The sequence below is a fragment of the Schistocerca gregaria genome, chromosome 3 (assembly GCF_023897955.1).
Source record: "Schistocerca gregaria isolate iqSchGreg1 chromosome 3, iqSchGreg1.2, whole genome shotgun sequence".
NCBI lineage: Eukaryota > Metazoa > Arthropoda > Insecta > Orthoptera > Acrididae > Schistocerca > Schistocerca gregaria.
The window spans coordinates 878,629,265-878,655,298 of NC_064922.1; the positions used below are offsets into that span (position 1 = coordinate 878,629,265).

Consider the following 26,034-nt stretch of genomic DNA (forward strand, 5'->3'; position numbering starts at 1 on the left):
TTTGCATTCCAAGTAGCCTTGTCCTGTGAAAGATGCCCAGCAATGAGTCACACTAATAATGTTTGTAAAGAGTACTTCTAAAGGCTGTGATGTACATATCTGTCTTGAGCAACTCTCTCTGAAGTGAATATGTGTGAGTATATGTTGTTTTACAGATACAAACATTGCTCTTTATTTTTTCCATAATTGTTCCACTACTGTCTCCATCCCTTTTCTGTCCTGACAGCCACCCTTTTGTGAGCCACAAATGTTAAAAATGTTAATTCTTCTTCTGGACTGAATGTGCCAATCACTGGGTACTAATGGATCTTTGTAACCTAAACAAATCAGATAGCATAGTGGTGGACATATTAATTTTTCCTATTTATGCATGTGTTGAACTATACAACTGCCTATAGTGGCATAACCCGATACACTTTTCAAGCACAGTTGCCTCATCTCTAGTTACTGTGCTGGGATATCTACAATTGATTAAAGCTACCATTAGGTGCATGTAATACTGAGGGGTATGTCGTAATAGGATAGATAAAAGATCTACTCACCTAGAGGCGGCAGGAAAAACAAACATTAAAAAAAAAAAAAAAGTTTTACGAGCCAGTGGCTCCTCCTTTGAGCAGAAGGGTTGAAGGGGAAGGAACTGGAGAGGTTTAGGAAAAGTGGTAGAGTTCAGGAAAGTCACCCCGAACCCCAGTCAAGGGAGACTTACCAGACAGGATGAGAATGAAAGACTGATTGTTGGGTATTGCGCTGGATGAGCTTTGAAAATATGAGTGCTTGAAGATGGGTGACAAGGTAATACCCAGGACAGAAAAGATTATTGCAAAAACATCATGTCCAAGTTAATAAGAGTGAAAAGTTAAGTGCATTATTTGTAACAGAGGTGGGAGGGGTGCAGCAAAAATAGACGGATCAAAAAATGGAAGATGTATAAAACTAAAACAGAGTGAAGGAAGGAATAGTTACTGTGAGAAATGTTGAGATGAAAGAAATTAATGTAGGTGGGTGGCAAGAATGAAGGACATGTTGTAGTGTTGGTTCCCACCTGCGGCTTTCTGAGAAACTGATGTCTGGGGGAAGATTCTAGATGGTGCATATAGTGAAACATGGACCCAGGTCACGACTGTCATGTTGTAGAGCATGCTCTGTAACAATATTGTGTGTTGCTGGTACACACCCTCTGCCTAAGCCCATTAATCCTAACTGATAACTGGGTTGTAATCATGCCGAAGTAAAAGGCCAAGTAGTGTTTACAGCTGGTATATGATGTGTCATTTCATTGATGGCTCTCCCTTTGATAGGTGTGTTTTGCCATTTACAAAGCTGGTATAGGTGGTGCTAGGAGGGTGCTCAGGGCAAGTTCTGCAGTGGGGACAGTTACAGGTATAAGACCCATATTGGACGGAGATGGGTACAGAAGGAGCATAGGGTCTAACAAGGATATGGCAGAGACTGGGAGGCTGATGAAAAGCTATTCTAGGCGTGGTGGGCAAAATGTGAGACAGAAAAGATTTCATGTCAGGGCATGATTTTAAGAAGTTATGGCCTTGATGATTAATACATTCAAGAGCAGGATAATACTGAGTGACCACTAGTGCATTCTGAAGTTGTTTTTTGGAGGGATCAGCAGTACCAGGATTGGATGTGATGGCCCAAGAAATTTACATTTGAACTAGACCGGTGGGGTAATGTCCAGAGAAGACTGAGGTGAGAATGGTGGTGTATTTTTGTAAAGAGTCTGTGTCCAAACAGATCCATTTGCCTCGAATGCCAAGGCTGTATGGGACCGATGTTTGATGTGGAAAAGATGGCAATTGTCAAAATGTAAGAACTGTTGTTTGTTACTAGGTCTAATGTGGACAGAAATGTGTGGCTGGCCTTTGGTGAGGATGAGATCAACATTAAGGAGAGTGGTATGGGATTCGGAATATGACCATGTGAAATTTAGTTAGGAGAAGGTTTTTAGGGATTCCAGGAATTTTAGCAGGTCAGCCTCACCATGAGTCCATATGGAAAAGATGCCATCATTGTATGTAAACCAAAACAAACCAGAGGCTGAAGGTTTTTGGATTCCTGAAAAGCCAACTCCAAGTGACCCAAGAAAAGGTTGTCACAGGAAGGAACCATCCTGGTTCCCATGGCTGTACCCCTGATCTGCTTATATTTTTGGCCCTCAAAGGTGAAGTACTCGTTGGTAGTTATAAAGTTGATTAAAGTGAGCAGGAAGGATGTCACAGTTTGAAATCAGGTGGCACCAACAGGAAATGTTCAGCAGCAGACAGACCATGTATGTGAGGTATGTTGGTGTAGAGGGACATGGCATCAATGATGACAAGCAAGGTGTGTGGTGAAAGTGGGACGGGAAGGGATTTCAGATGATTTAGGAAATAGTTGGTGTCTTTAATATAGAAGGGAAGTATTTGTACTATGCATTGCAGGAACTCATCGACTAAGGAAAATATACGTTCTGTGGGTTCTTTGAAGCCAGCAACTATAGGACGGCCAAAATGATTAAGTCTGTGGATCTTAGGAAGGAAGTGAAAGGTGGGGGTCCATGATTTGAGTGAGGTAATAAGTTTTGTGAATTGGGGTGTTAGCCCTTGTGAGGGGTCTGAGGTTTTAAGAAGGGATTGTGCAGGTCTATTTGAATGGGGTCTTGATGGCAGAAACTGTATGTAAAGGTGTCAGACAGCTTCCATAGACCTTCACTAACATATTGTTGTCTGTCAAATACCACTGTGGTAGATACTTTGTCTGCTGGGAGGATGATAATGGATTCATCAGCTTTTAAGGAATGCAGAGCCTGGAGTTTCGTAGAGGACAGGTTAGGATCATGTTGTAGGGATCTGAGCAAAGATTGTGAAGCGATGCAATATGTTGGTACACTAAAGGAAGAAATGGGACATAATCTATTTCTATATAAAACAGAGGATAGTTTCTTATTGGTTCACTATTGGACTGTACAGAAAATAAATACTGACAATAAACTTGAACAATGAGTAACATCTTTTACAAAAGTAATCGTGCTAATTTTGTGACATATTGATCATAGTTAAGAGTACATCATTACTTTTATTTTGTAGACACACCATAAAAAAAAAAAAAGTTTTGAGTCACCTCAGTTCCAGGAGCTCCAGAACCTGTACAGAAAACTGGAATGGAGATCAACATAAACATCATTCTATTGCTCATGAAAACCACACATTGCATGTTGTACCACCGTACAGTGAGACCTTCAGAGGCGGTGGTCCAGATTGCTGTACACACAGGTACCTCTAATACCCAGTAGCACATCCTCTTGCATTGATGCATGCCCGTATTCGTCATGGCATACTATCCACAAGTTCATCAAGGCAATGTTGGTCCAGATTGTCACATTCCTCAACGGCGATTCGGCATAGATCCCTCAGAGTGGTTAGTGGGTCATGCCATCTGTAAACAGCCCTTTTCAATCTATCCCAGGCATGTTCAATAGGGTTGATGTCTGTCACTGTAGTCAGGCAATGTCATTATCCTGAAGGAAGCCATTCACAAGATGTGCACAATGGAGACACGAATTGCCGTCCATGCAGACGAATGCCTCGCCAATAAGCTGCTGATATGGTTACACTATCAGTCGGAGGATGGATTTCACATATCGTACAACCATTAAGGTGCCTTCTATGACCGCCAGCGACATACATCGGCCCTACATAATGCCAACCCAAAACAGGCAGGAAACCTCCACCTTGCTGCACTCTCTGGACAGTGTGTGTAAGGCGTTCAGCCTGTCCGGGTTGCCTCCAAACACGTCTCCGACGATTGCTTGGTTGATAGCATACGCGACACTAAGCAGTGAAGAGAATGTGATGTGAAACCTGAGAGTCCATTCGACATGTTGTTGGGCCCATCTGTGCCAAGCTGCATGGTGCCTTAGTTGCATAAATCGGACCTCGCCATGGACATCGGGAGTGAAGTTGCGCATCATGCAGCCTATTGCGCACTGTTTGAATCATAACACAATGTCCTGTGGCGTTGCTGTCAGGGTTCCTCTGAGCCATAATGCGTAGGAAGCGGTCACCCACTGTAGTAGTAGCCCTTAGCGGCCTGAGTGAAGTGTGTTGTCAACAGTTCCTGTTTATCTATATGTCATCCATGTCTGAACAACATCGCTTTGTTTCTCTCCAAGATGCCTGGACACTTCCCTTGTTGAGAGCCCTTCCTGGCACAAAGTAACAAATGCAATCGAACCGCGGCATTGACTGTCTAGGCATGGTTGAACTATGGACAACATCTCGTGTTTCCAAGTAGAGAAGGAATTATCATATTTCTTCAAAATATGTAAGGTATTGGAGATAAAGTTAGCAAACTGCTTACAGGTGTTGACTCTGACATTACTGGTATATCAGAGCACCATTTAAATAATTTGACAGTTCAGTGGCTTCCTTTACCAAGATACAGATTAGCTGGCTGTTTTTCAAGGAGTTCCTTGCGGTGTGGGGATGTAGCTATTTATGTAAAAAAACAGTATTTATTTTGAGTCCATAGACATATCATGACACTGCATTGACCAGATATTTGAATGTTGTGCAGGGGCAGTTGAATTTAGTGAAACTAAACTTCTAATTGTTGTTGTTTATAGGTCCCCTAACTGACTTCAGAGCATATCTGCTCAAGCTAGAGAGGGTTCTTGATTCACTTTGTAGGAAATAACAGAAATTTGTTGTGTGGTGACTTCAATATAAATTTTGTATGTGATGGTGCAAGAAAAAGGATGTTGGTAGATCTTCTAAATTCATATGATCTGATGCAGATTGTGTTTTTTCCAACTTGGGTGCAGGGGGACAGTAGCACAGCCATAGACAATATTTATATTCATTCTTCATTACTAGATGGGCATTCTGTTAGTAAAAGGGTGAATGGCCTTTCAGACCATGATGAACAAATTTAAACACTTAAAGGCTTTTTTACTCAACAAATGTCACATATAATTACAAACTATGTAGGAAAGTTAATCCAACAGCAGTAGAGTGTTTTTTAAACTTTGTCAAGGAACAAGAGTGGCATGATGTTTAAGTGCCAATAACATAGTTGATAAATATAATGCCCTTTGAGAGTTTCTTTCCATTAGAACACACTGGACTCACATTTGGGAGGACGGCGGTTCAATCCTGCATCCGGCCATCCTGATTTAAGTTTTCCGTGATTTCCCTAAATCACTCCAGGCAAATGCCGGGATGGTTCCTTTGAAAGGGCATGGCAGACTTCCTTCCGCATCCTTCCCTAATCTGACGAGACTGATGACCTCACTGTTTTGTTTCCTCCCCCAAACATTCTAAATGTGGTACTAGCAGTAATAGGCAGCCCGAGTGACTGACTAATGGGATAAGGATATCATGTAGAACAAAGTGGGAATTGCATCAAAATGTCAGAAGTAGTCACAATCAAGCTACAGTAGCCCATTATAAGAATTGTAAGGTGCTTAAAAATGTTATTAGGAAGGCAACTAGAGAATGTGCTATGCAAATAGAACAGCCAATTCACACGACAAAATTAAAACCATATGGTCAGCTGTGAAGGAAGTGTCTGGTCAGCAGCACAAGGTCGACGATATAATGTCCGTTCGTAGTAAAAATATTTCTGTTACTGATAAATCAGATGTATGTACAGTATTTAACCATCATTTTCTGAGAATTTCTGGTGAATTAAATAAAAATTTAATTTCTATAGGGAATCATATAACTTCCTTGGCAAATGCCTTTACAAAATGGATGTCAGAAATACTCCTCTGTGACAGAGGCCAGAGGGAGATTGAGTCAATAATTAATAACAACAATTAAATCACTGAAGACAAAAGACTCTCACGGTTATGATGGAGTGGCCAGCAGAATATTGAAGTACTGTGCTGCATATGTTAGCCCTGTATATAGCCACATTTGTAATTTTTCATTTAGGAATGATCAGTTTCCTGAACAATTAAAGTACTCAGTAGTAAAGCCGCTTTACAGATAGGGAGAATGGGATAATGTAGATAATTTTAGACCTATTTCTATGCCATCAGTGTTTGCTAAAGTTATTGAAAAGGCTGAAAATGTAAGGATAATTGATCATTTCATACCACATGATTTGCTATCAAATGTACAGTTCTGCTTTAGAAAATACTGTATTCTCTTTTCTTGGTGAGGTACTGGGTGGGCTAATCAAAAGGTATCAAATGCTAGGCATGATTTTTTATTTAACTAAGCGTTTGAACGTGTTGATCACAAACTATTGCTCCAGAAGTTAAGTTAGGACCATTACGGAATATGGGGAGTAACTCAAAATTAGTTCAGCTCTTATTTTAGCAACAGGTCATCATTTACAATGTTGAGAATGGCTGTGATCTGACATCTGAGTGGGGTACAGCCACATGGGGGGGGGGGGGGGGGGGCGCCAGCGCCAGGAATCAGTGTTGGAGACACTCTTGTTACTTATTTACATAAATGATATGTCCTCTAACATTACAGGTAACTCTAAAATATTTCTGTTTGCTGATGACACTAGCTTGATAGTAAGGGATGTTGCACACAACATTGGCTTGGTTTCAAATAGTGCAGTTCATGACCTAAGTTCATGGCGTGTAGAAAATAAACTGACACTAAATCACAGTAAAACTCAGTTTTTACAGTTTCAAACACACAATTCAACAAAACCTGATGTTTTAATTTCATAGAGTGGGCAAATGATTAATGAACCTGAATAGTTCAAATTTCTAGGTGTTCAGATAGTAAACTGTTGTGGAAAGCCCACGTTCAGGATCTTGTTCAAAGACTTAATGCCACCATATTTACTATTCGAACGATATCTGAAGTGAGTGATCATTTGACATGAAAGTTAGTGTGCTTTGACTATTTTCATTTGCTTATGTCGTATGGTATTATATTTTGGGGTAACTCTTCCAGTTCTAAAAGGATATTTTTGGCTCAGAAACAGGAAGTTCAGGCAATAAGTGGTATAAGTTCGCAAACCTCTTGTTGACCCTTGTTCATGGGTATGGGTATTTTGACATTGGCCTCTCAATGTATATATTCCTTAATGTCATTTCTTGTTAACAATATTAGCTTATTCCCAAGAGTAAGCAGCTTTAACTAAGTCAATACTCGGTAGAAATCGAACCTGCATTTGGATCTGACTTCCTTAACTCTTGTGCAGAAGGGTGTGCAGTATTTTGCTGCATCAATTTTCAGTAAGCTACCACTCAAATTCAAAAATCTTAGCAGTAATCCACATACTTTCGAATCGAAACTGAAGAGTTTCTTCATGGGTCACACTTTCTACTCTCTCGATAAGTTCCTTGAAAAATTAAGCTGATTCTGGTTGTATTGTTGATTGCATTTACTTAAACTTGACTTTTTTTTGGGTTCATAAGCATTTTATTTTTATCTGTTGTTACTTTCATGTTGTAATTTCATGTACTGACTTGTTCCATGACCTTGGAGATTTACTCCTCCATTTTTGGTCCTATGGAACTTGCCATGTAAATAAATGAGCCTTGTACCTCCTTCCTGGTGGAAAGACTGTAACTGATCGGCTGTCAGACCCCCTCCGTCTAATAGGTGCTGCTCATGCATGGTTGTATACATCTTTGGGCACATTTAGTGACTTCTCTGAACAGTCAAAATAACTGTGTCTGTGACAAAATATCCACAATCAACATCTATCTTCAGGAGTTCTGGGAATCGGGCTGATGCAAAACCCTTTTTTTTTTTTAATTGTGTAATTATGGCTTTTTTTTCTAGATAAGTCAAGCACATAACTCTGTAGTTAAACAATAATGATTTTCTGCTGTGTATAAAATAAAACAAAACATTCTAACAGTTTTTGTTCAGCAGGCAGTAATGCTAATGCACAACATAAAACTATATAATCTCAGAAGAAGCAATCTGTGAATGTTTTGTGATTACAGAATATATACAAAGTTCAGTAATAAAAAGATTCAACTCCGTACTTCATTAAAATACTGTATAAAGATATTTTGCAGTGTAAAATCATTTTTGTTGCATAATATGTCCAGAAATAATTCTAACAGAAGTATTATGATTGTGACTGAAGCAAATCTTTTAATTATTTTTGACATTTTTATCATCATTAAAGTGAAGTTCACACATGAAAGGGCAGCTGTGCATTTTGCATATGTGTATGATGTAGAATGCACAAGCGTCTTTGGTTCTATGTATTTTGTTTCTATATGTAACAGTAACTGTTCTACTTAATTTCCATCACACATTTCCCATGGCTCTACCAGTCTCCATAGCACACAATGGTAGAATGCTTCACCCATCATTTTGTACACACCTTTTTTGACCAGACTATACACTCGGCAATGTATGTCCAGCAAGTAAAGTTCTTCAACTGGCTACTCAGTTTAGGATATGTTATTTGTTTGTAGTGGAAAATGAATACCTCAACATATTTCATTTGTAGGTTTCTGTTGAGTCTCTGTGTCAGGGAAAGAGTTAAATGACTATTCATTTGTACAAATTTTGTTGAACTTACTCAATTCCTCATCTCCACAATGACTTAAATGAATTCCAAATATCTGAAATTAAAATGGAGTACTCTGGTTGAGATGCTGTACTATAAGAGCATCCATACCGCCTGCTGCTTCAAAATTAAACTTATTTAATGTTACATATGAGAAATGTGCTATTGTAATTCATCTGCCCAAAAGATATGATGTACAAGTGCTTGAAGCAATAAGTTAAATATAATTTTAAAAGTGTATTTTGAAAACAGTAGTTTCAAACTACAATAATCCTACTTCAGTAAACAGACTGTCCACCTCTGTAGCTTAACGGTAGCATTACCGCCTGCCACACACGGGGCCTGGGTTCGATTCCCAGCAGGGGACTGGGTGTTGTGTGTCCTTAATCATCATTGACCCGCAAGTCGCCAATGTGGCGTCAACTAAAGAGGACTTACAATACGGCGGCCAAACTCCCCCGAATGGGGCCTCCCGGCCAACAATACCATACGATCATTTCATTTCAGTAAACAGATTAGGATTAAAGGAGATCATTCATTGGACAGCTGAAGTGTTGAGCTGTCCAGAGGCACACAAAAAAGAATGGAAACATACTAGCTTTTGGACGAGTCCTTTAACAAGCAGAAGCAGGAACACATACACACACAGTACAAGGTGTGTGTGTGTGTGTGTGTGTGTGTGTGTGTGTGTGTGTGTGTGTGTGTGTGTGTGTCTTTTCTAGCATGTTAAAGAATTTATCCAAAAGCCAACAAATTTTTTACACATGTGCCAGACACGTTTCTGCTTGATGTTGTTAGTTTTTTATTTTAGCCACATAATCTTCAATATTTGTCTCTATCGGCACATTTCAAAGCTTCTGTTCTGTTGTTCCATGTAAAACTAGAATTCAGACAGATACTTTCAGAAGTGATTGCCTAACACTTAAATTTAAGCTGCACAGGCTTAGCCTAGCGGTCTAAGGCGCTGCAGTCATGGACTGTACGGCTGGTCCCGGCGGAGGTTCGAGTCCTCCCTCTGGCATGGGTGTGTGTGTGTGTTTGTCCTTAAGATAATTTAGGTTCAGTAGTGTGTAAGCTTAGGGACTAATGACCTTAGCAGGTAAGTCCCATAACCTTTCACACACATTTTGAACACTTAAATTTATGTTCTGTGTCACCAATTTTTTTCTTTTTCATAAAACTTTTTCTTGCTATTGCCAGTCTACATTTGATCTTACTTTTGCGTATGTCAGTAATTTGGTTCCCAAAAAAATAACTCATTTGTTATTTTCACCTCTTCTTCCTAATCCAATTTCTTCAATGTTATCTGTTTTAATGTAACTGCATTCCATTGCCCTTGTTCTACTTTTGTTTTTAGTCTTATAATCCCTTTCAAAGACATGATTCCTTTTGTTCAGCTGTCTCGGCGTCCTGCATCTTCTCGGATAGAATTACAATGTTACTGACACACCTTGCAGGATTTATTATTTTTGAACTTTTAATTCCAGCAGGAAATTTATCCTTTGCTTCTTATTCATTGTAGGCCTACAGACCGAATAACACGAAGGATAAACAACTCCCCCCCCCCCCCTCCCTCCCCACTCCAATTTCAACTACTGCCTCCCTTTTATGGGCTTTGAAACTTAAAATTGCAGTCTGGTTTCTGTACAAGCTGTAACCTATTTTTCCTTTATTGTATCCTTGATAACTTCAGAATTTCAAAGAGTGAGCATTACAGTATTAAAATTCTTATGCATGACACTGTTCAATTACTGTTTAATGACTTTAAGTTCAATATATTGGCATCACTTGAAATATAAGTCAGTAATACCTGATAGCAGGGACTAAGATTTAACATCGTAGCATGAGAGACTGAGCACATTCTTCTCATAGACTACCAAGTGGCATAAACTATATTTTATTGGTTCTGTTCATGGTAGCAGGTACGGAAAAACAATATAGTGCTGAAATTCTATATCAATACAAAGAGTAGAAATTATAGTACAGATTGTTAACATATTTAGAAGACAACTTGTGTTCTGTGGTGGTTGTTGTCTGCTATCTTTTGTTTCTCCCTTTTTTCCCTATATATTGACTGACAGAACATGCGTTCCCATATTGTTAAGTTTTGTATACCTCATAATCAGTATGGGAAATTTTGACAAGTAATTTCTTGTGGTGAACATGTTTGAGGTAAGTTTTGACAGTTAAAGAAGTTTTGATTAACACTGAAGAAATTGTTGCTGTATTTATTAAGTTTATTTTTATATGAAATTACTTCAAAATCAGTACGGTAATTTCGTGTTGTATTGCACTAATTATCATGGTAGATATTTCTAGAAGAATTAATTCAGATTGACATTGTTTATCGCCAAACTCTTAATCTAACTTTCTGAACTTAAACCTTTGTACAGTTGAGTGTAAATGAAGACTGACTTATTCATAATAAATCTGCAATTATTTGTTTATTTACCAATTGCTGACTGTGGGTTATATGTTTAACACAACAAACCCGTTTTGTCTTACTGTTGCTTATTTCACAAAACATACAGGCTAAATTTTCAATATATGCAAGTGAAGTCCTTCATTACAATACTTTTTGCTTACATGTATTCAATATCTGGCGCACAAGGTATGGAAGACGAACATTATTATATCTTATGTGTTATGAATATCATGTTTTTCTATCATTTTAAAAGCCAACCACGATCAACAATTGTTAACAAAGAGCAAAAGATGGGAAAAAGGTGTTATTATTTTTGCCTTATAACCGCGTTTGTCAATTGTTTCTTTTGACAGCCAGTATGCGCTTGATAAAGAAGTTAAAATTTTCGTGTTTTGTTCACATTACCGGTATTTGTTTTATTTATTTTTGTTTGTGGAAGAGTGAAAATTGGATATGTGTGCCCACAGAACGAAACCTGCACAGTTTGCATATGTTCTATACACAGAGCAGTATCACGTCATTTTATGTGTATTCTGAGTAATAAAACCCTGCCACATACTCAGGATAGCGCATAAGTTCTCCCAGAACAATTCGACGCATTCTCTCACGGTCATAATTACAAACTACCGTCAAAACATATAAAAAGTGTTTACGTCAGTAATGATACGCAAGGACGCGAGATGAAAAATGTGGGTTAGCGTCAACTTTGATAACTCATTACTAACAAGATATATTTTTAAAAAGGCTCGATAATGATGCAAGCAAGTAAATGACAGTAAATTTTGTTGTTGGGGCTTCAGCGTTATGTACGCCTCTGTATTTGTAGTGATAATGTCGAAAATATGTAATTATGTGACTTACATATACAGTTAGGTTGGGAGAGATTTCAGTTGCTTGAGCGATTGATTTTTCTGCATCTTAACATCGTCGCTCGAGGTCAATGGGTCAAACATCCATATTTAATATCTCCACACGAAGTCATTACTCCTGCTAGAAAATTATGTAATTGACGGCTGGCCAATGAACAGTGAGAGTCAGAGAAAGGAGGGGCTAGCGACGAATACTTGTGACGTCACGTGGAGGGCTGGCCTCCCCACTCCGCCGCGTCTGTGACGTCACGTCAGTGTTGCTGTGCGTACCAAACAAGATGGCAGACGGGCTGTGTGTTCAGGGGACGGCGAGACGAGAGAATGATATCAAAGCGAAAGACACAGTAGATATTCTCAAAATAGCTCATAAAGACTGTATGAAGGCTAAAAACGTAACCAGTGTTAAACCGTCATTCTATGTTCGCGACGACAATGGAGAATTGTGTTCAAATTATCGAGTGAATGGCGTGCTGAGCTTGGGTGTGCACGCTACGAAAATGCTTTGTGGTGCCAACTCAGAACATGTGGAATTTCCAAGCCTATGTCCAAATGAGGGGGACAACTGTAGGAAGAAGAGATGTGCAGATCGCTACGACAGCTCCGAGAGCTCGGACAGGTGAGTTTTTTCTCTTTGCTGCAGCGGCGAGTAGGCGAGGAATGCGTCGATTTTATACCACAGAAACGAATACAAAGGCAGCACGCTGTTATTTGACATCTGTGGTGGCAGTTTATGTACACAAGCAGCGGTCAGGTGAGTTCTAGGGCGATGTTAAGTCAGAAGACAACAGTACGTGTCCTCAAGGCGCTGAGGCAAAGCATTTTAATTTGAACGGCTGCCGAATGTCACGGCCAGCGCAGCGCCGTGGCCTCCGCTGCCGGGTTCGATGCTTCTGCTGCAGGCGGGCCCTTCACCCAAATTCACGGGCGCACGCACTGGCGCCAGGCACCTGCCTCGTCACAACAGCCGTAACATTTCTTTGGCTTGCGTTGCAACTTCACTACTTTCTCTCTCGCCAGTAATGCAGGTCATACGCTACGCGATGTGCACGAGCTGCTTCGTAGTGGAGAGAGCGATATAGTTTTACGTAGCCAATAGTAATTTGATATGGATGTCGCTTATATCATAATCCTCGCAGCTACCTTTTTTAAAAATTATTTGTACTTCACTAAAACAAGCAACGAAAAAGTAACAACACAACCAATGTTGTTAATTAATTCAGTTTGTAGCGATATATTTTAAAGCAGTAACAATCCAACGATGTAACTTTTTTATTTGCCCGGCATCATATTTGTTAATTAGCGAGATTAAAAACACCCTTGTTCCATTTTTTTGTATGCCGAATTTGTTTGCGGAATGTTTTTATTCAGCCTCCAATGGCAAAAGAATTATTGCAACAATGTCAGTTTGTATTCGTTTCTGCAATTGGCTTTTTTTTACCTATTATTACACAACCAAAACTTCTTAATACTATGTTTGTCTGTCTCGTCTCATGTATCACAATAGGGAAAAATTATTTTGTTTTAATTATGGCACAGTAAAGTTTTAGAACGGAATTTCACGTACTGAAAACTGGCGTTCTTGGAATCATAAAGGAATATTTGAGTGTAGCGGCTGTGTCAGCATTCCCATTAAGTCCGTACATTTAGAATTGATATATCTCGATTTAAGGAGCAAAGCAATTTACTATGTAAATTTGTACGAGTGCATGTATTGAGCAGAGTGATTCCAATAACGAGAGCGACATATGAAGACTAATGTATAGTCGTTGTCAGCTGCAGACGACCACTGCTGGATAAAGACCGTCTCCAGACATTTCCATGCAATAAGGCCTTAGGTGCATATAATCAATGTTGCTCGTAAACGCTATCCAATTTTATCTGCCCGTCTTAGTTCAGGACTTAATCTCGTTTTTTATCTTACCTTTTTGAATCGGGCAAATAATTTTCTTCTGCCATTCGTCTGAACATACCGCGTCTACCTCTATTTAATTTTCATTACAGTCGTATTTACGTCTTCCCTAATCTAGTATTTTGATTTCTTACCTCTGACTCAGTTCCATCATGCATCAGCTCGCTCAACTACCCTGTTTCGGAACACTTTTCACATTAAAAACCTAATCTCGCTGCCATAAGCCAAAAGTGGCAACATAAGTCGATATCGAACGTTTGTTTTGTGAGTCATTTGGAGTTAATTCAGAAAACTATTTTCAGTTTGTCAAAAGCATCTGTGATTTTACGTTTATTTCTTTTGAAGAAAAGAAATAAGTAAAATTGAAAGTGTAATAACCACAAGCATTTGTTGTTAGCTATGCACGAAGATAATTGTTGGGTCGAAAGATAGATAGTAATCATTATTTGGTACGTAGAAGTTGCCCTAAAATGTCAAATATATGCGAGCTACTAAGAGCTTAACTGTTGCTGCCTATTTTGATTTACATTTCGGCTGTTTACACAACGTCAGTATGAAACGGTGTTACCGAAAGATTGCTGTAGAGTTTTACAGTTGTTTATAGCTGTGTAGCGATAAATTATGTTGATTTTGTTGATGCCCTGATGTCCTCTTGTGTATATCACATTGTGCTAACACTGCTACAAGTTTTTCCATAGTTAATCAGATGTCAGCAGCAGTGGTGTTCAAGAAAAATAAACGACGTAATTTTGGTATGTACCATTTAATTTCATTAGCTGAAAGACAATGATATGATTATTTGATCGATGAAATGACTGTACCTTAGAAGTTATAATTTTGATAATCGAGGTTTTTCGTTGATTGCCATTCATGCGCCCACAAGCTCTACGTAGTCAGCAGTGTAAATTAAGCTAATGCATGTAACGAATATTGCGGAAGCAAGAAGTTTAGTTGTCATTGTACAATGATTAACGTAATCCTGCCTCATAATACACTTTTTCAAAATGTATAACAAAGTTGCAGAAAACGCAGGGGCACAGTCTGCAATTTGATATCCGCGTCTCTCTCTCTCTCTCTCTCTCTCTCTCTCTCTCTCTCTCTGTATGTGTGTGTGCTGTTTTTGATTTTTTTAGTACCCATACCACGGCTTCATAAAGTTATCGTGCATAACGTCCATGGGAACAAGCCCCCAAATGTCAGTATGCATATGAAACTCATTTCATGCCTGTCAAGAAAACTGGTAGCATATTTACTTTTACTAGAATAGATAAGCAACCATATTTAATTAGTATCCTACATGCGCAGAAGACTTGCATCTATTTTAAAAGTTACTGTCCAAAGCAAACGGAAGAAAGCCACCAAGTAATTTGATAATGGACAGCCTTGATTTAATGATGACACCCGAAAAATACTCAGAAATCAGATCGTGCATGCGGGACAAGAGAGATGGCAGACAAGCAAAAGATTCTTAAGACTTCTCTCTACCATGATGTCCACTACTGAACAACGGCTCCCCTTAACTTCTTCATACATCGCCGGTTTTTTATTTTTGTTTTTTTGAGTTTGCACATCCACGTTGCTAGTTATCTAGTGTCGTCTACCCACCTTTCACTAGATCGTCGTCTTGGTCTTCTCGAACCCTGCCCTGCCATACATATGTAGGTTTCCCGTGATTTGTCGAAATCGCTCCAAGTAAATGCCGGGATGGTTCCTTTGAAAAGGGCACGGCCAATTTCCTTCCCCATCGTTGATACAATCCGAGCTTCTGCTCCCTCTAATGACTTCGCTGTCGACGGGACGTTAAACTGTAACGTTCCTTGGTTCCTTCTGTCTTTTTTGTATCTTGCAATCCAGCAAAAATTCTTTGGTCCATCTACCGTCCATTCGCCCATCTAATTGCATTTTCGATGCTGTGTTAATTACGTTTTTCACACCAATAGGTTACTTCCGCCAGTATTACTTTCTCTTCCAGTAATTCTCATCAGCTATCTTCAGTTACTCAATAGTTTTTCCGAATTAAAAGTCCATGCCTCACTTCTATCAAGTAAAAGCTGCAAAACATACACCAACGGTAAATTTTCTTCGAACATGCTGATTCAGTTTATTAGAAGCAGGCTCCTCTTAAATTGTACCTCACATATTTTTATCGTTACAAGCAAGTCAGTAAAAACTTATGTTTCTTAGTAGTGGCCTTTTTTTTAACCAAAGTAAGTGCTTCACAACGTTTCGTGTATATCATGATGTTGCTAGTTGTGGTTTTGTGAAATGTGCTGCTGTTTTTTAAATGAAGGCTGTGTTATTTATAATATGTCTCACTAAGGAATAAGTCTACTGAGAAGCGGTAGTTTAGCATACAAACTCTTTGAATGCGTTTCTGATTGCTTTTAATACCACGCACCATTCGATTACATGCTTGCTGTAGCACGCGAATGTCCGCATTTGAGCAGTGCGCAGTAATGTTTAACGGCAGCTACCTTCTCTAAAACGAAAGTATTCCTTCTCGATGGACATGTCTCATTATGAATGTGAGTGTGTCAGTTTGTAATTAATGTTTCAGGAATGGAGAAATATCGCCTGACGGATTATCCGGACACACAATTCCATTACGGGGAATAAGAATCACTGTGTGGTTATCCAAAGCTCCGAATATCACAAAGTTACCGACTATGGAATTAGAATACGCAAACGTTCTCTAGGCTTAAGAAAACTCATTTGCCGCAGAATGTAGCTTGCCTGACTTATTAACCGCTCTCTTCGATCGTTTGTGTTTTTTAGTTTTAGCTTCGCAAGCGAGGACACGAACGCAGCCCTTAAATCGTTCCTTTTGTAAATTGTATCCTTTTATATAACTGGGAGAATGATGTATCGAAGTCGTCCCACTCTTTCCCCTTTTCTGCGAATGTGAAACACTTTCTTCGACGCAGTACACGCACCTGTAATGTAATGTGAGCACTTTTCCGACAAGGAATTTGGAAACAATTAGTACGTTAAGTAGATGGCAGCTATGTTTCCTTTACAGTACGAATGTACACTGGCGGTCTGTTTGTATGCTAGGCGATCAAGCTTTGTGGGAGATGAATAATGTGAACTTTTTTTCTGCTGTACGTTTGCTTAGGCGATACACACACTCATGAGAGAGAGAGAGAGAGAGAGAGAGAGAGAGAGAGTCGCACTCCGCTAGCTAGAGATGTACAAGGTGGGGACAAAAATATGGAAACACAACACATTATCGTATCTAATACTGTATGTAAAAATTGTTGGTATTGAAAACAGTTTCCAGTCGACTCGGAATGGATAAGTACCAGTCTTGTAGGGTTTTCAGTGGCTCCTATGCCTTTCTTCCTGAAAACTTCAAATTCGGGTGACGATGATGGAGGTGGATAGCGATTACGCACTCTTCTCCAAAGGGGCTCAATAATACCGAGACCTGTCGAGTGTGGTAGCCAGGGGAGATACGACAATCATCCTGGTGCCCACAAAAGCAGTTCTAGACGATGCGAGCTGTGCGAAGAGACGCCCTGACGTCTTGGAGCACAGTATCACCATCGGGGAACAAATATTGTACGACGGGATGAACCCGATCAGTCAATACAACCGCATAATGCTTGGCAGCCTTGCAGAGTACCTACGGGCCCACGAAATCAGCCCAAATCGTCATCGAAACCCCGCCATGTTTCACTATTGCGTTGTAAACCCGGCCAGAAGTTGTAAACAGTGTGAAACTAACTCATTCGACCAAATGACTTTCTCCAATTGCTCCATAGTCCAGAGTTTTTGACTTCGGCACCAGATTTTCGTGTTACGGGCATTGGCATCACATCTGCAGCTCCCGTGGTGTTGTTTGGCTGCTGACAGAATTCGCAAGTGTGACGCTCAGTTCTGTTGTGACTTTTCGTCACAGTCCTCTGCAACTACCGTCCGACACGACTGCTCAACACACACTTTTCGTCCACGTTACGACTTGGCGGATGCTGTTTTCCTCCTTTCCCTGTAATCGGTATAAATATTCTACGCGATGCCTCGGCTGTATGGTTGCCTTGATACGGAAGCATCCACCAAACAAGCACAAACAGTTTGCCCACGTTCGAATTTACTTAGCTCCGACATGATGCCCTCACAACTACACAAAACACTGTAGTGTCTACGGCCGACACTTGCAAGGTATTGAAGACATTGCACAGGCGCTGTTCTTGGCCAAATACCCAGCGTGCTTGTCTAGAATCTACATTTATGTTCCAGTACGCATTTATAGCGATGCTTCCATGTTTTTGTCGAACATAGCAAGCACCTCACAGTGTGTGATAAAGTTTCGTCGGGTACCGCTGTAATTTTGTTCCTCCATTCCACGGAGATTCCTTCCACGAAAGAGCACCTGTTACAGCTCATAGACTGCGTGGGAATAAACTGGAAAACCTCCTACAAAACACTCACTCCAGAATTCCTAGCAACAGAACCGACAGAATTCAGCCTCCCAAATACAAACACACCTGTCCTCAAAATAACGCCAGAGATCGCATAAATATTACCGGACCAGCAATGAAACTAATCTTTCACCTAATTAATTAAATAAACGAAAAGAGAGAATGAATACCAAAGCAAGATAAACAGAAAAGTCAACACCGCCCTCTTGCAGAGGTTACCCTAGACACCAAGGAAAAAACCTGTCAAATAAAAAAAATGTCACAGGACTAATTAAATATAAGACACCCTAATGGTCCATACAAAAAGAAGCAGAACATCATAACATAAACTGAGGCACCAAAGGACATTACGCTTCTCAAGTGTCCCTCTCTCTATCTCCCTCCAGAGGAAATTGGAAGATGGGGAAAAATCTCGACTGTTGTGCCTCTGTGGATAAGCTACAGTTTCTCTGATTTTTGTCACAGTGGTCGTGTTCATTTCGTGAGATGCGTACGGGAGAAAGTCATATGCTAGTTGAATCTTCTGGAGATGTGATGCGCAACACCTCAGTGGTACCTTCGACCACTGGAGTTTGATGAACATTCTGCTATGCTCTTGCTGTTACTATCTCAGCCTGTGACGATGTGGGCCGCTCTTCTCTGTTACTTTTTCTATCTGTTAATAGCCTCGTCTGGTAATGATTCAAGACTGATGAGCTGTACTCTATAAAATGTCGAACGGGGGTTAGTAAACTACCTCTTCCATGTTTAAATTGCACTTCCTCGCCTTTCCTACACTTGTGGCCACTCAACTTTCAATCCTTCCGATCTTCTACCACTAGCTGTTACATAGGAGTGATGTTTCCGAGTGACAGTTAAACCCGAAAGGGTATTCTCCGTCTATTTATGTGCACTGTTACAGTTATTTATGTTGAGGGTCAACTACAAGTCCTCGTCTGAAAGTTTTCCTACGTTTCACTAAAGTTTTCTGGCATTGCGAGTCCGTTCTATAGCACAGTGTAATACATGAGCCTCGTGTATTTTCTGCTGTTGAAACCCTCCTCCCCCTTCCTTTTCCACCAGGATATTCACATTCGCCATCAAAGCGACGGTCCTCTGATGACATGACCTCGAGATACGCTCGAAACAATCTTCTCATCTAACGGTCTCTTCCCATGACACACAGAATTTCTTAGGAACACTCCAGTCCAGTCACGAAGTGCTCCGTTGTCCTCTGCGCTAGCGTTTTGTCCGCAAGGCGACTCTGCAGGACTATCGAACGCCTACCGGAAGTGAGGAACACGCCGTCAGCCTGGGCGTTGCTGTCTCCTGTCGTTTGGATCTCGAAGCCGAGGAGGAGACAGAGAGATATCACATGCTCGCAGTTTACTGAAGATGCGTGCGTGCGCGCATTTCTACAGAGGTGCTGCAGGCTCATACAAGGTACCTTCCACCATGCGCAGCCGTATGGTGGCTTGTGGTTTGTGTATGTTGATGGTCTTAGCCCGAAGCAAACCTAACGAAACTGGAGCCTGCTTCTGGATGTTGCCGTGTCGTTTTAGGACCGCGTAAACAAGATAAGAAAAATTAGGGCTCGTACGGAATCATACCGATACTATTATAGACCCTTTGTTGCTCCACCCGCAGGCGGAGCTAGGGAAAAAGCAGGAAAAGTGACCTGCACACTCTTCTGGGATAGCCAGGGTGTGATTCTTTTGGATATCCTGGAGAAACTGTCGATTCAGCACGCTACAAGATGACACGGACTAACCTGAAAACCCGGATTTCCGAGGTAAGGCAGAGAAGAAGACCAACTTCCATCTGCAACATGATAACGCCAGGCCTCATACCTGTTTTGTGACGAAGAACTCATTGCGAAATTCCGCTCGAGTGTTTCACAACATGCGCCTAAAGACTTCCATCTCTTTGGGCTTCTGAAAGACAGTCTACGTGTCAGACATTTTGAAGACTCGGATGCTGTTGTCACAGCTGCAAGGAAGTGGTTAACCTCAACTGGTCTCGATTTTTACAAGCGCGACGTGTAGGCTCTGGTTCATGCTTGGCTAAAGTGCATTACGAATGGTGGTGACTGTGTGGAAAAATGACAGTGTGTAGCTGAAATTTTGCTCCATTTAGATGTGCTGTTGTGATTTATGTATCTCCTGTAGTTCCCATAAATAAAAATAGGTGGCATTACTTTCGGAACGACCATCGTGTATCACCTCTGTAGATGTACCGCGCCCGGTGTTGCACAATAAGCGGTGCATCATACTAAATACCGTACGTCGCTAGCGAAACAGAACTCGTGTGTGGTTCGGGTCGGAAAGAAATGTACGTCGTGGCAGCCGCCTGCTCGGTTTAGGGCCTTGGCCTGTTCCGAGGGTCATCCGGTTTCGCAAGAGGTTCCGAGCTTCAGCGTGATAGCCAATTGTTCCCCCCGCATCGATACATGTGACTACCGTCGCACCGAGCACTTGTGCGACACACTCTCGAGTACTGATTGAGTATTTGGAACCGTCACCAGATCCGTTACAGGAAGACATCGATGTAGTTTAGCAGTGGGCTGCTAGATTTGTTACCGGTAGGTTCGATCGACGGAAGTGTTCTGTAAACTAAAATATGTGTGTCTGGAGTGAAGATGGCGTTATTTTCGCGAAATACTATTGAGAAAATATAGAGAATAGGCATTTGTGGCTGACTACAGATTGATTCTTTCGTTTTAGGACCGCGTAAACAAATAAGATAGAAAAATTAGGGTTCGTACGGAATCATACCGACAGTCGCTTTTCCCTCGCTCCGTCTGCGGGTGGAACAACAAAGGGTCTATAATAGTATTGGTACAAGGTACTTTCCACCATGCGTAGCGGTATTGTGGTTTGTGTATGTTGATGGTCTTAGCCGGAAGCAAACCTGACGAAACCAGAGCCTGCTTCTGAATGTTGCCGTGTCCTCGTACTACAATCATGTTAGAGTGAAACAATAAAATGTGATATTTGAAGAAGGCGGATCCCGAGAAACTGAATTTACTTTGCGAACACGGAATAGAACATAGGTAGAGCATTTACAGAAAGATAGCAAGAGGTTCCAGTTTGACTTATTTTCGTATTTGACTTATTGTTAACTCTCTCTCTCTCTCTCTCTCTCTCTCTCTCTCTCTCTCTCTCTCTCTCTCTCTCTCTCTCTGTGTGTGTGTGTGTGTGTGTGTGTGTGTGTGTGTGTGTGTGTGTGTGTTTTGCAATTCTGATGGGCGAAGATGTACGCTATTCTGTAAAAACAGGCCGTTGAATGTACCAGGTGGTTATAATTAAAGTGTAGCTAATCATAGAGGTCGAGTGTGGTCTGTAATTATAGTACAGCAGCGAAATTAAATTTGGTAGATACGCTAATGCGTTAATGTGGAACCGATTTACGCAGAAAAAAAAATTAGTTTAAATGTTGGCTACAAGGTGCAAAGCCGGTGCTGTACATGATATCGTCGACGTCTGCGGTGCTCCTACTGGATAAATTGTGAGCGGCAGGTAATATAAAATCAACATTACGTCTTCACACTTGTCTGATCTTTTCTGCCCACATCCCGTTCCTAATCCACTACATATGGAAACATTTTCATACGTATTTCTTGTGGTCACAGCTCCAGGTTTGCAGCTGGAGCCCAGAATTGGATTTTTTTCCTCTTTTTCTTTCTCCAGCGTAAATCTGTTCCGGATTAACGCATTTCAGTATCTACAAAGTTTCGCTGCCATACGAGTTACAGCCCCGACTGGAACTCTGTGAGTAGCTGCACTTCAATTATAACCACTCAGTAGATACCGTAGCTCCGTTTACGCGGTAATAGTCGTCTGAATGGTTTCGTACCATTGCGTGATAGCACTTCAGTCGTGGTTGATAAGTCTAAGTGAATCCAGGAAACAGCTTCGTTGGCGCACCTACCATCCATTCGACTGCCTACGTGCCCCGTACACACTAACCTCATCTCCTTGCCCCTAATTTTCCCCCCCGATACTAACTCATACGTATGTAAAGTTTGGTTCTTGACTTGCCTTTCTACGAAATAACCTTTGTAAACCATCAACCTACCCCCATCCTCCGCTCCCTGGTTACTAGAGCCAGGAGTGTCTTACCCTGTAGTATCATTTTGTTCACAGTAATTGCCGCGTGTACTAAGTTTTGTTGAAATTGTGCAAGGTATTCCAGAGTTGTGGATGTTTATTGCGTTTCACCCACTTATTACCGTAATCTTCGCTCCCAGGGGTGAACAATGCCTCACCCTCACTGTTCTATTTATTTATTTATTTATGGTCCTCGAATGGTTTGGCTGAAATTGCTCCAGGCGTTCCAGAGCTCTCCTGGAACACACACACACACACACACACACACACACACACACACACACACACACACACCAGATGTATTCTGGTCTTGACATCACTTACACGAGGCGCAACCGACGCTCCTTCGGTTTTTGTGCGTGGGATGTAATCGTCTTATTGGCTTTCAACGACTGCACTAGCGTTGCTGGCTGGAGTGTTACGTTCCTACATTTCACGACTGCTACCCTGTGTATATGAATCAGTTTCAAATTTATAACCCACTGGAGGTGCAGCAGTCTCTTTCACAAAGTGCATATTTTTTGTGTCAGGGCAGGGTGTCCCTGCCCGCGAATTTTGTCGGAGCAACTTTCCACTTAGTACATGTCAGTTTTTGTGACTGGTCGGTGCATTGCGTTTGTTCATGTCTGGAAGATATCTTTTAATTTATCAACAGGATGACAGAGGGAAACGATTGTAATTTTCCCGAGAGAGGTAGCGTAGTGAGCGTGCTGGCTTCATACCTCTGGGACTGGAAAAAACAAAGGGTTTTGTTGGTCATTGTACTGTAAAATAACAGACAGCGTAATGATGCGGTAATTGTGATTTTCGATTATTGGCTAGAGGAGTGTGTTTTGGAGTCTTTGGCAGAGGACTATCCGATGGAAAATAATCTGAAAGGAAAAGCCTAAGGGCAAGAGATGTTGGAATCCTGACTCACACAATATGTTTACACGCGACACAACTTCTAGAAGACCAAAACTGAACTTGGGAACCCATATTGGGCTGTCGTGTTTACATGGCAACCGTGAGTGGGTTTTTGCTATCCCGGTCAATATCCTATTTCCTACGGGAAATTGTTTTACGCAGTTGACCTCTGAAAATCAGCTTCTCTGGTTTCCCATTTCGTTAGTACCTTTGGCGTCTCTCTTCACAGAAATATACGGTGTGATTAAATTGTTGGTCTGTCCAGTATTTCATCTTCTCCTTCGTTGCACAAAAAATCGTGTGCAGATTAGCCGATATTTGTTAAAGCAACTACGAGCTTTTCGTATCAGCCGAGCCTTTACAGTGAAGTGAAAATCGACTGTGGAAGAAAAAAATCTGACAACTAGAATCGCATTTCCAAAATCGATTTTGGGAGTATTTACCTCACTAGTCAGAAGTGATATTGGGGTATTCGGTTTAGTAAAACTGGGTTTGGGAGCCCCATGTAAACGTAGTATCTGGGAACGACGACAGCAGATAGCAAGTGGGAGTGCCTGACGGTAAAGGCCACGGAAATATCCTCGGACAATTTACATATAATCCCCGCCCGTGAGGTCGCACGCATGTCCTTCCCGGGTGTGCGTCGGTGAAACGTTTCACCTTAAGGTAACATCACATAACTGACGTATGTAATCGACACTCGGCTAGCTTAAAAATCGTTTAGCCATTCCTCAGGGGCAGTCGAAGACCAGCACAGCGAAATTACTCGTTTGAAAGATGCTGGTCATTTCACCTTTATTATACGGGTGTGAGATGTGGGGGCTTGGCTGCAGGTACTTTCCTAAATAAAATGTTTATCCTCCAGAACAAGGTTTTGGAATATTACAGATGCCTTCGTTCATCTCTTACTTTAGACGTGAATACGCCTTCTATCACATCACTCATCCAGTGATTGTATGATACTTGAAATAATTTTTCATATCACCTCATCTTTAGGTTATGAACCATACCACGTTAACTGGAAGCATAAGAAAAACCATAGGTCTTCATTTTCGATTTTAAAACACTCTTGCACTAAAATGAAACCACGAAAAACCTACATGTAAGCAAATTAAATCGTCTCATAACCCCCTAGGTCAGACAGAAGACATTCAGACAGAGTCCACCGATCTTGCAGATTATAAGTGCTGAATCCCAGAAGTGTATGCGTTTCGGATCGACTTTCAGCCCACCACGAGATGGCGAAACGTCAGATAACGCAAGCCAACGATGAATAAACTTTTTTAAAAGGAGGTGGCTTATTTTCGTCGGTTTTTAGTGTGTTGAAACCTAGTGTGATACAAAAACCGTGTTATCCACCATCTTTTAACAACAAATACTCAATTAAAAAAAAGTATTTTAGAGGTTTAATTCATTTATGTTTCATGTGCTATGTCAATTATATTTTGATTAAATTCTGCGTTGCAATCGAAAAACAGAGTTTTTGGGAACAACTATTTCATTTCCACTGAAATTTCTTTCCTAGGTCAAAGTTAACTATATTTTCTTTTTTTATGGGAAAGAAATTCTGTTACCAGCCCTACACATTAAGTTACTGCTAATGAAGTAGTTTATTGCCATACCCGAATATAGATACTGATTCAAATATCCCTCCGAGGAGTTTCCTTGTCCATCAGAAAAAAGCTGAAAAGAAGGCGTGGTTGTTGGCCCTGACATTCTAAAAACGTGGTTGGATTCTAACATTTAATCAAAAATGACTGAGTGGTCGGGTGGCTAGTTAGTAACGTCTTAGGCAATTAAAACTACGTATATTATATTTCCGTTGTAGACAACATGCTAGAAACGTTAGAGAAGTTACGCAAACTGACGGGCGTCAAGATTCACTTTTTGAACAGTTGCGTCGTGTTTTCCTTGAAAATTTTGGTAATGTCAATGAGAAACGAAGTGAGCGCTTTCATTACATCTAAGGTGGAAAGACTCGTCGGAGCTGCCAAAATACCAGTATGATGGGCGACCACTTTTGATCACTTCACCGATATATAAAATAGGCAATTAATCGGATGCTTTAAGGAAATAAATGAAGAAAACATTCCAATGAACATACAGTTCTTACATAATAAGGTGTTTACATGTTTACGTTTCAATAAAACCTTTATTTACGCTAAAAATTAAATCAGTTTCGATTGCAATTGCAAGTGTTTGCCAATTTTCTAGTTTATAACGAAGTCACATTGTGATGAAAGTGTAAGTAATAGAAATAAAAAATATAGCCAACGAAAATACTATTCTAATTGAAATTATGGAAGTTAAAAATCAAAATTCTTCAATATCCTTAACACTAGTGCAATACAATAAATGGAAGTCGCTCTAGTGGGAAACAATTGAGTACGTAGCTATTATTACTGCAAAGATCGACGCAGTCAGAATCGATAATCGATATCCTGAAGCAAATTTTAATTCCGCCGTATTGTAGTAGTATTGTGAAGGTCGAGTAAAGTTACTAACCTAGTCCTGAAGTAAATTTCAGAGAGCTCAGAAGACGTTGCGATACATTTCTGCGATATAACTTTGCCGGGAAATACGTGGATATGAGGCATGGGACGCATAAATCGTAAGTAAAATCTCACAGAAGTACAGAGAATGTTAAATAATTAGTGCAACGTAATGGTTAATTTTAAATGCGAACATTGTTTACTAGCGCAGTCTAAGTTGACACTGCGCGGTGGCTGATGGGAGCGACCGTAAATTTCCCATTTCAATGGCTCCCATCAGCCACCGCACCGAGTGTCAGCTTTTATTGCGCGAGAAGTAGGTTAGGCTTGACCGTGACAGTCATGAATATCAACTGAGCACAAGCAAAATCTGTAATGAAATTGAAAATGACTTGGGCGAAGACCTTGCAATGCTCGTAAACTAC

At 40.6% G+C, this 26,034-nt stretch overlaps 1 protein-coding gene across 3 annotated transcripts in view; it reads left to right on the plus strand.

Moving 5' to 3' along the window:
* Nucleotides 1-11,279: 11,279 nt before the first annotated feature.
* Nucleotides 11,280-26,034, plus strand: part of LOC126354993 (zinc finger protein jing) — a 625,696-nt gene continuing 610,941 nt past the window's right edge. The window contains exon 1 of one of the 3 annotated variants that reach the window (XM_050005104.1): nt 11,280-12,409. In XM_050005104.1, the coding sequence (XP_049861061.1) occupies nt 12,072-12,409 (338 nt within the window). In that variant the 5' untranslated portion in view covers nt 11,280-12,071. The remainder of the gene's footprint in view (nt 12,410-26,034) is intronic. The other 2 variants (XR_007565427.1, XR_007565426.1) reach the window with 2 other exon arrangements.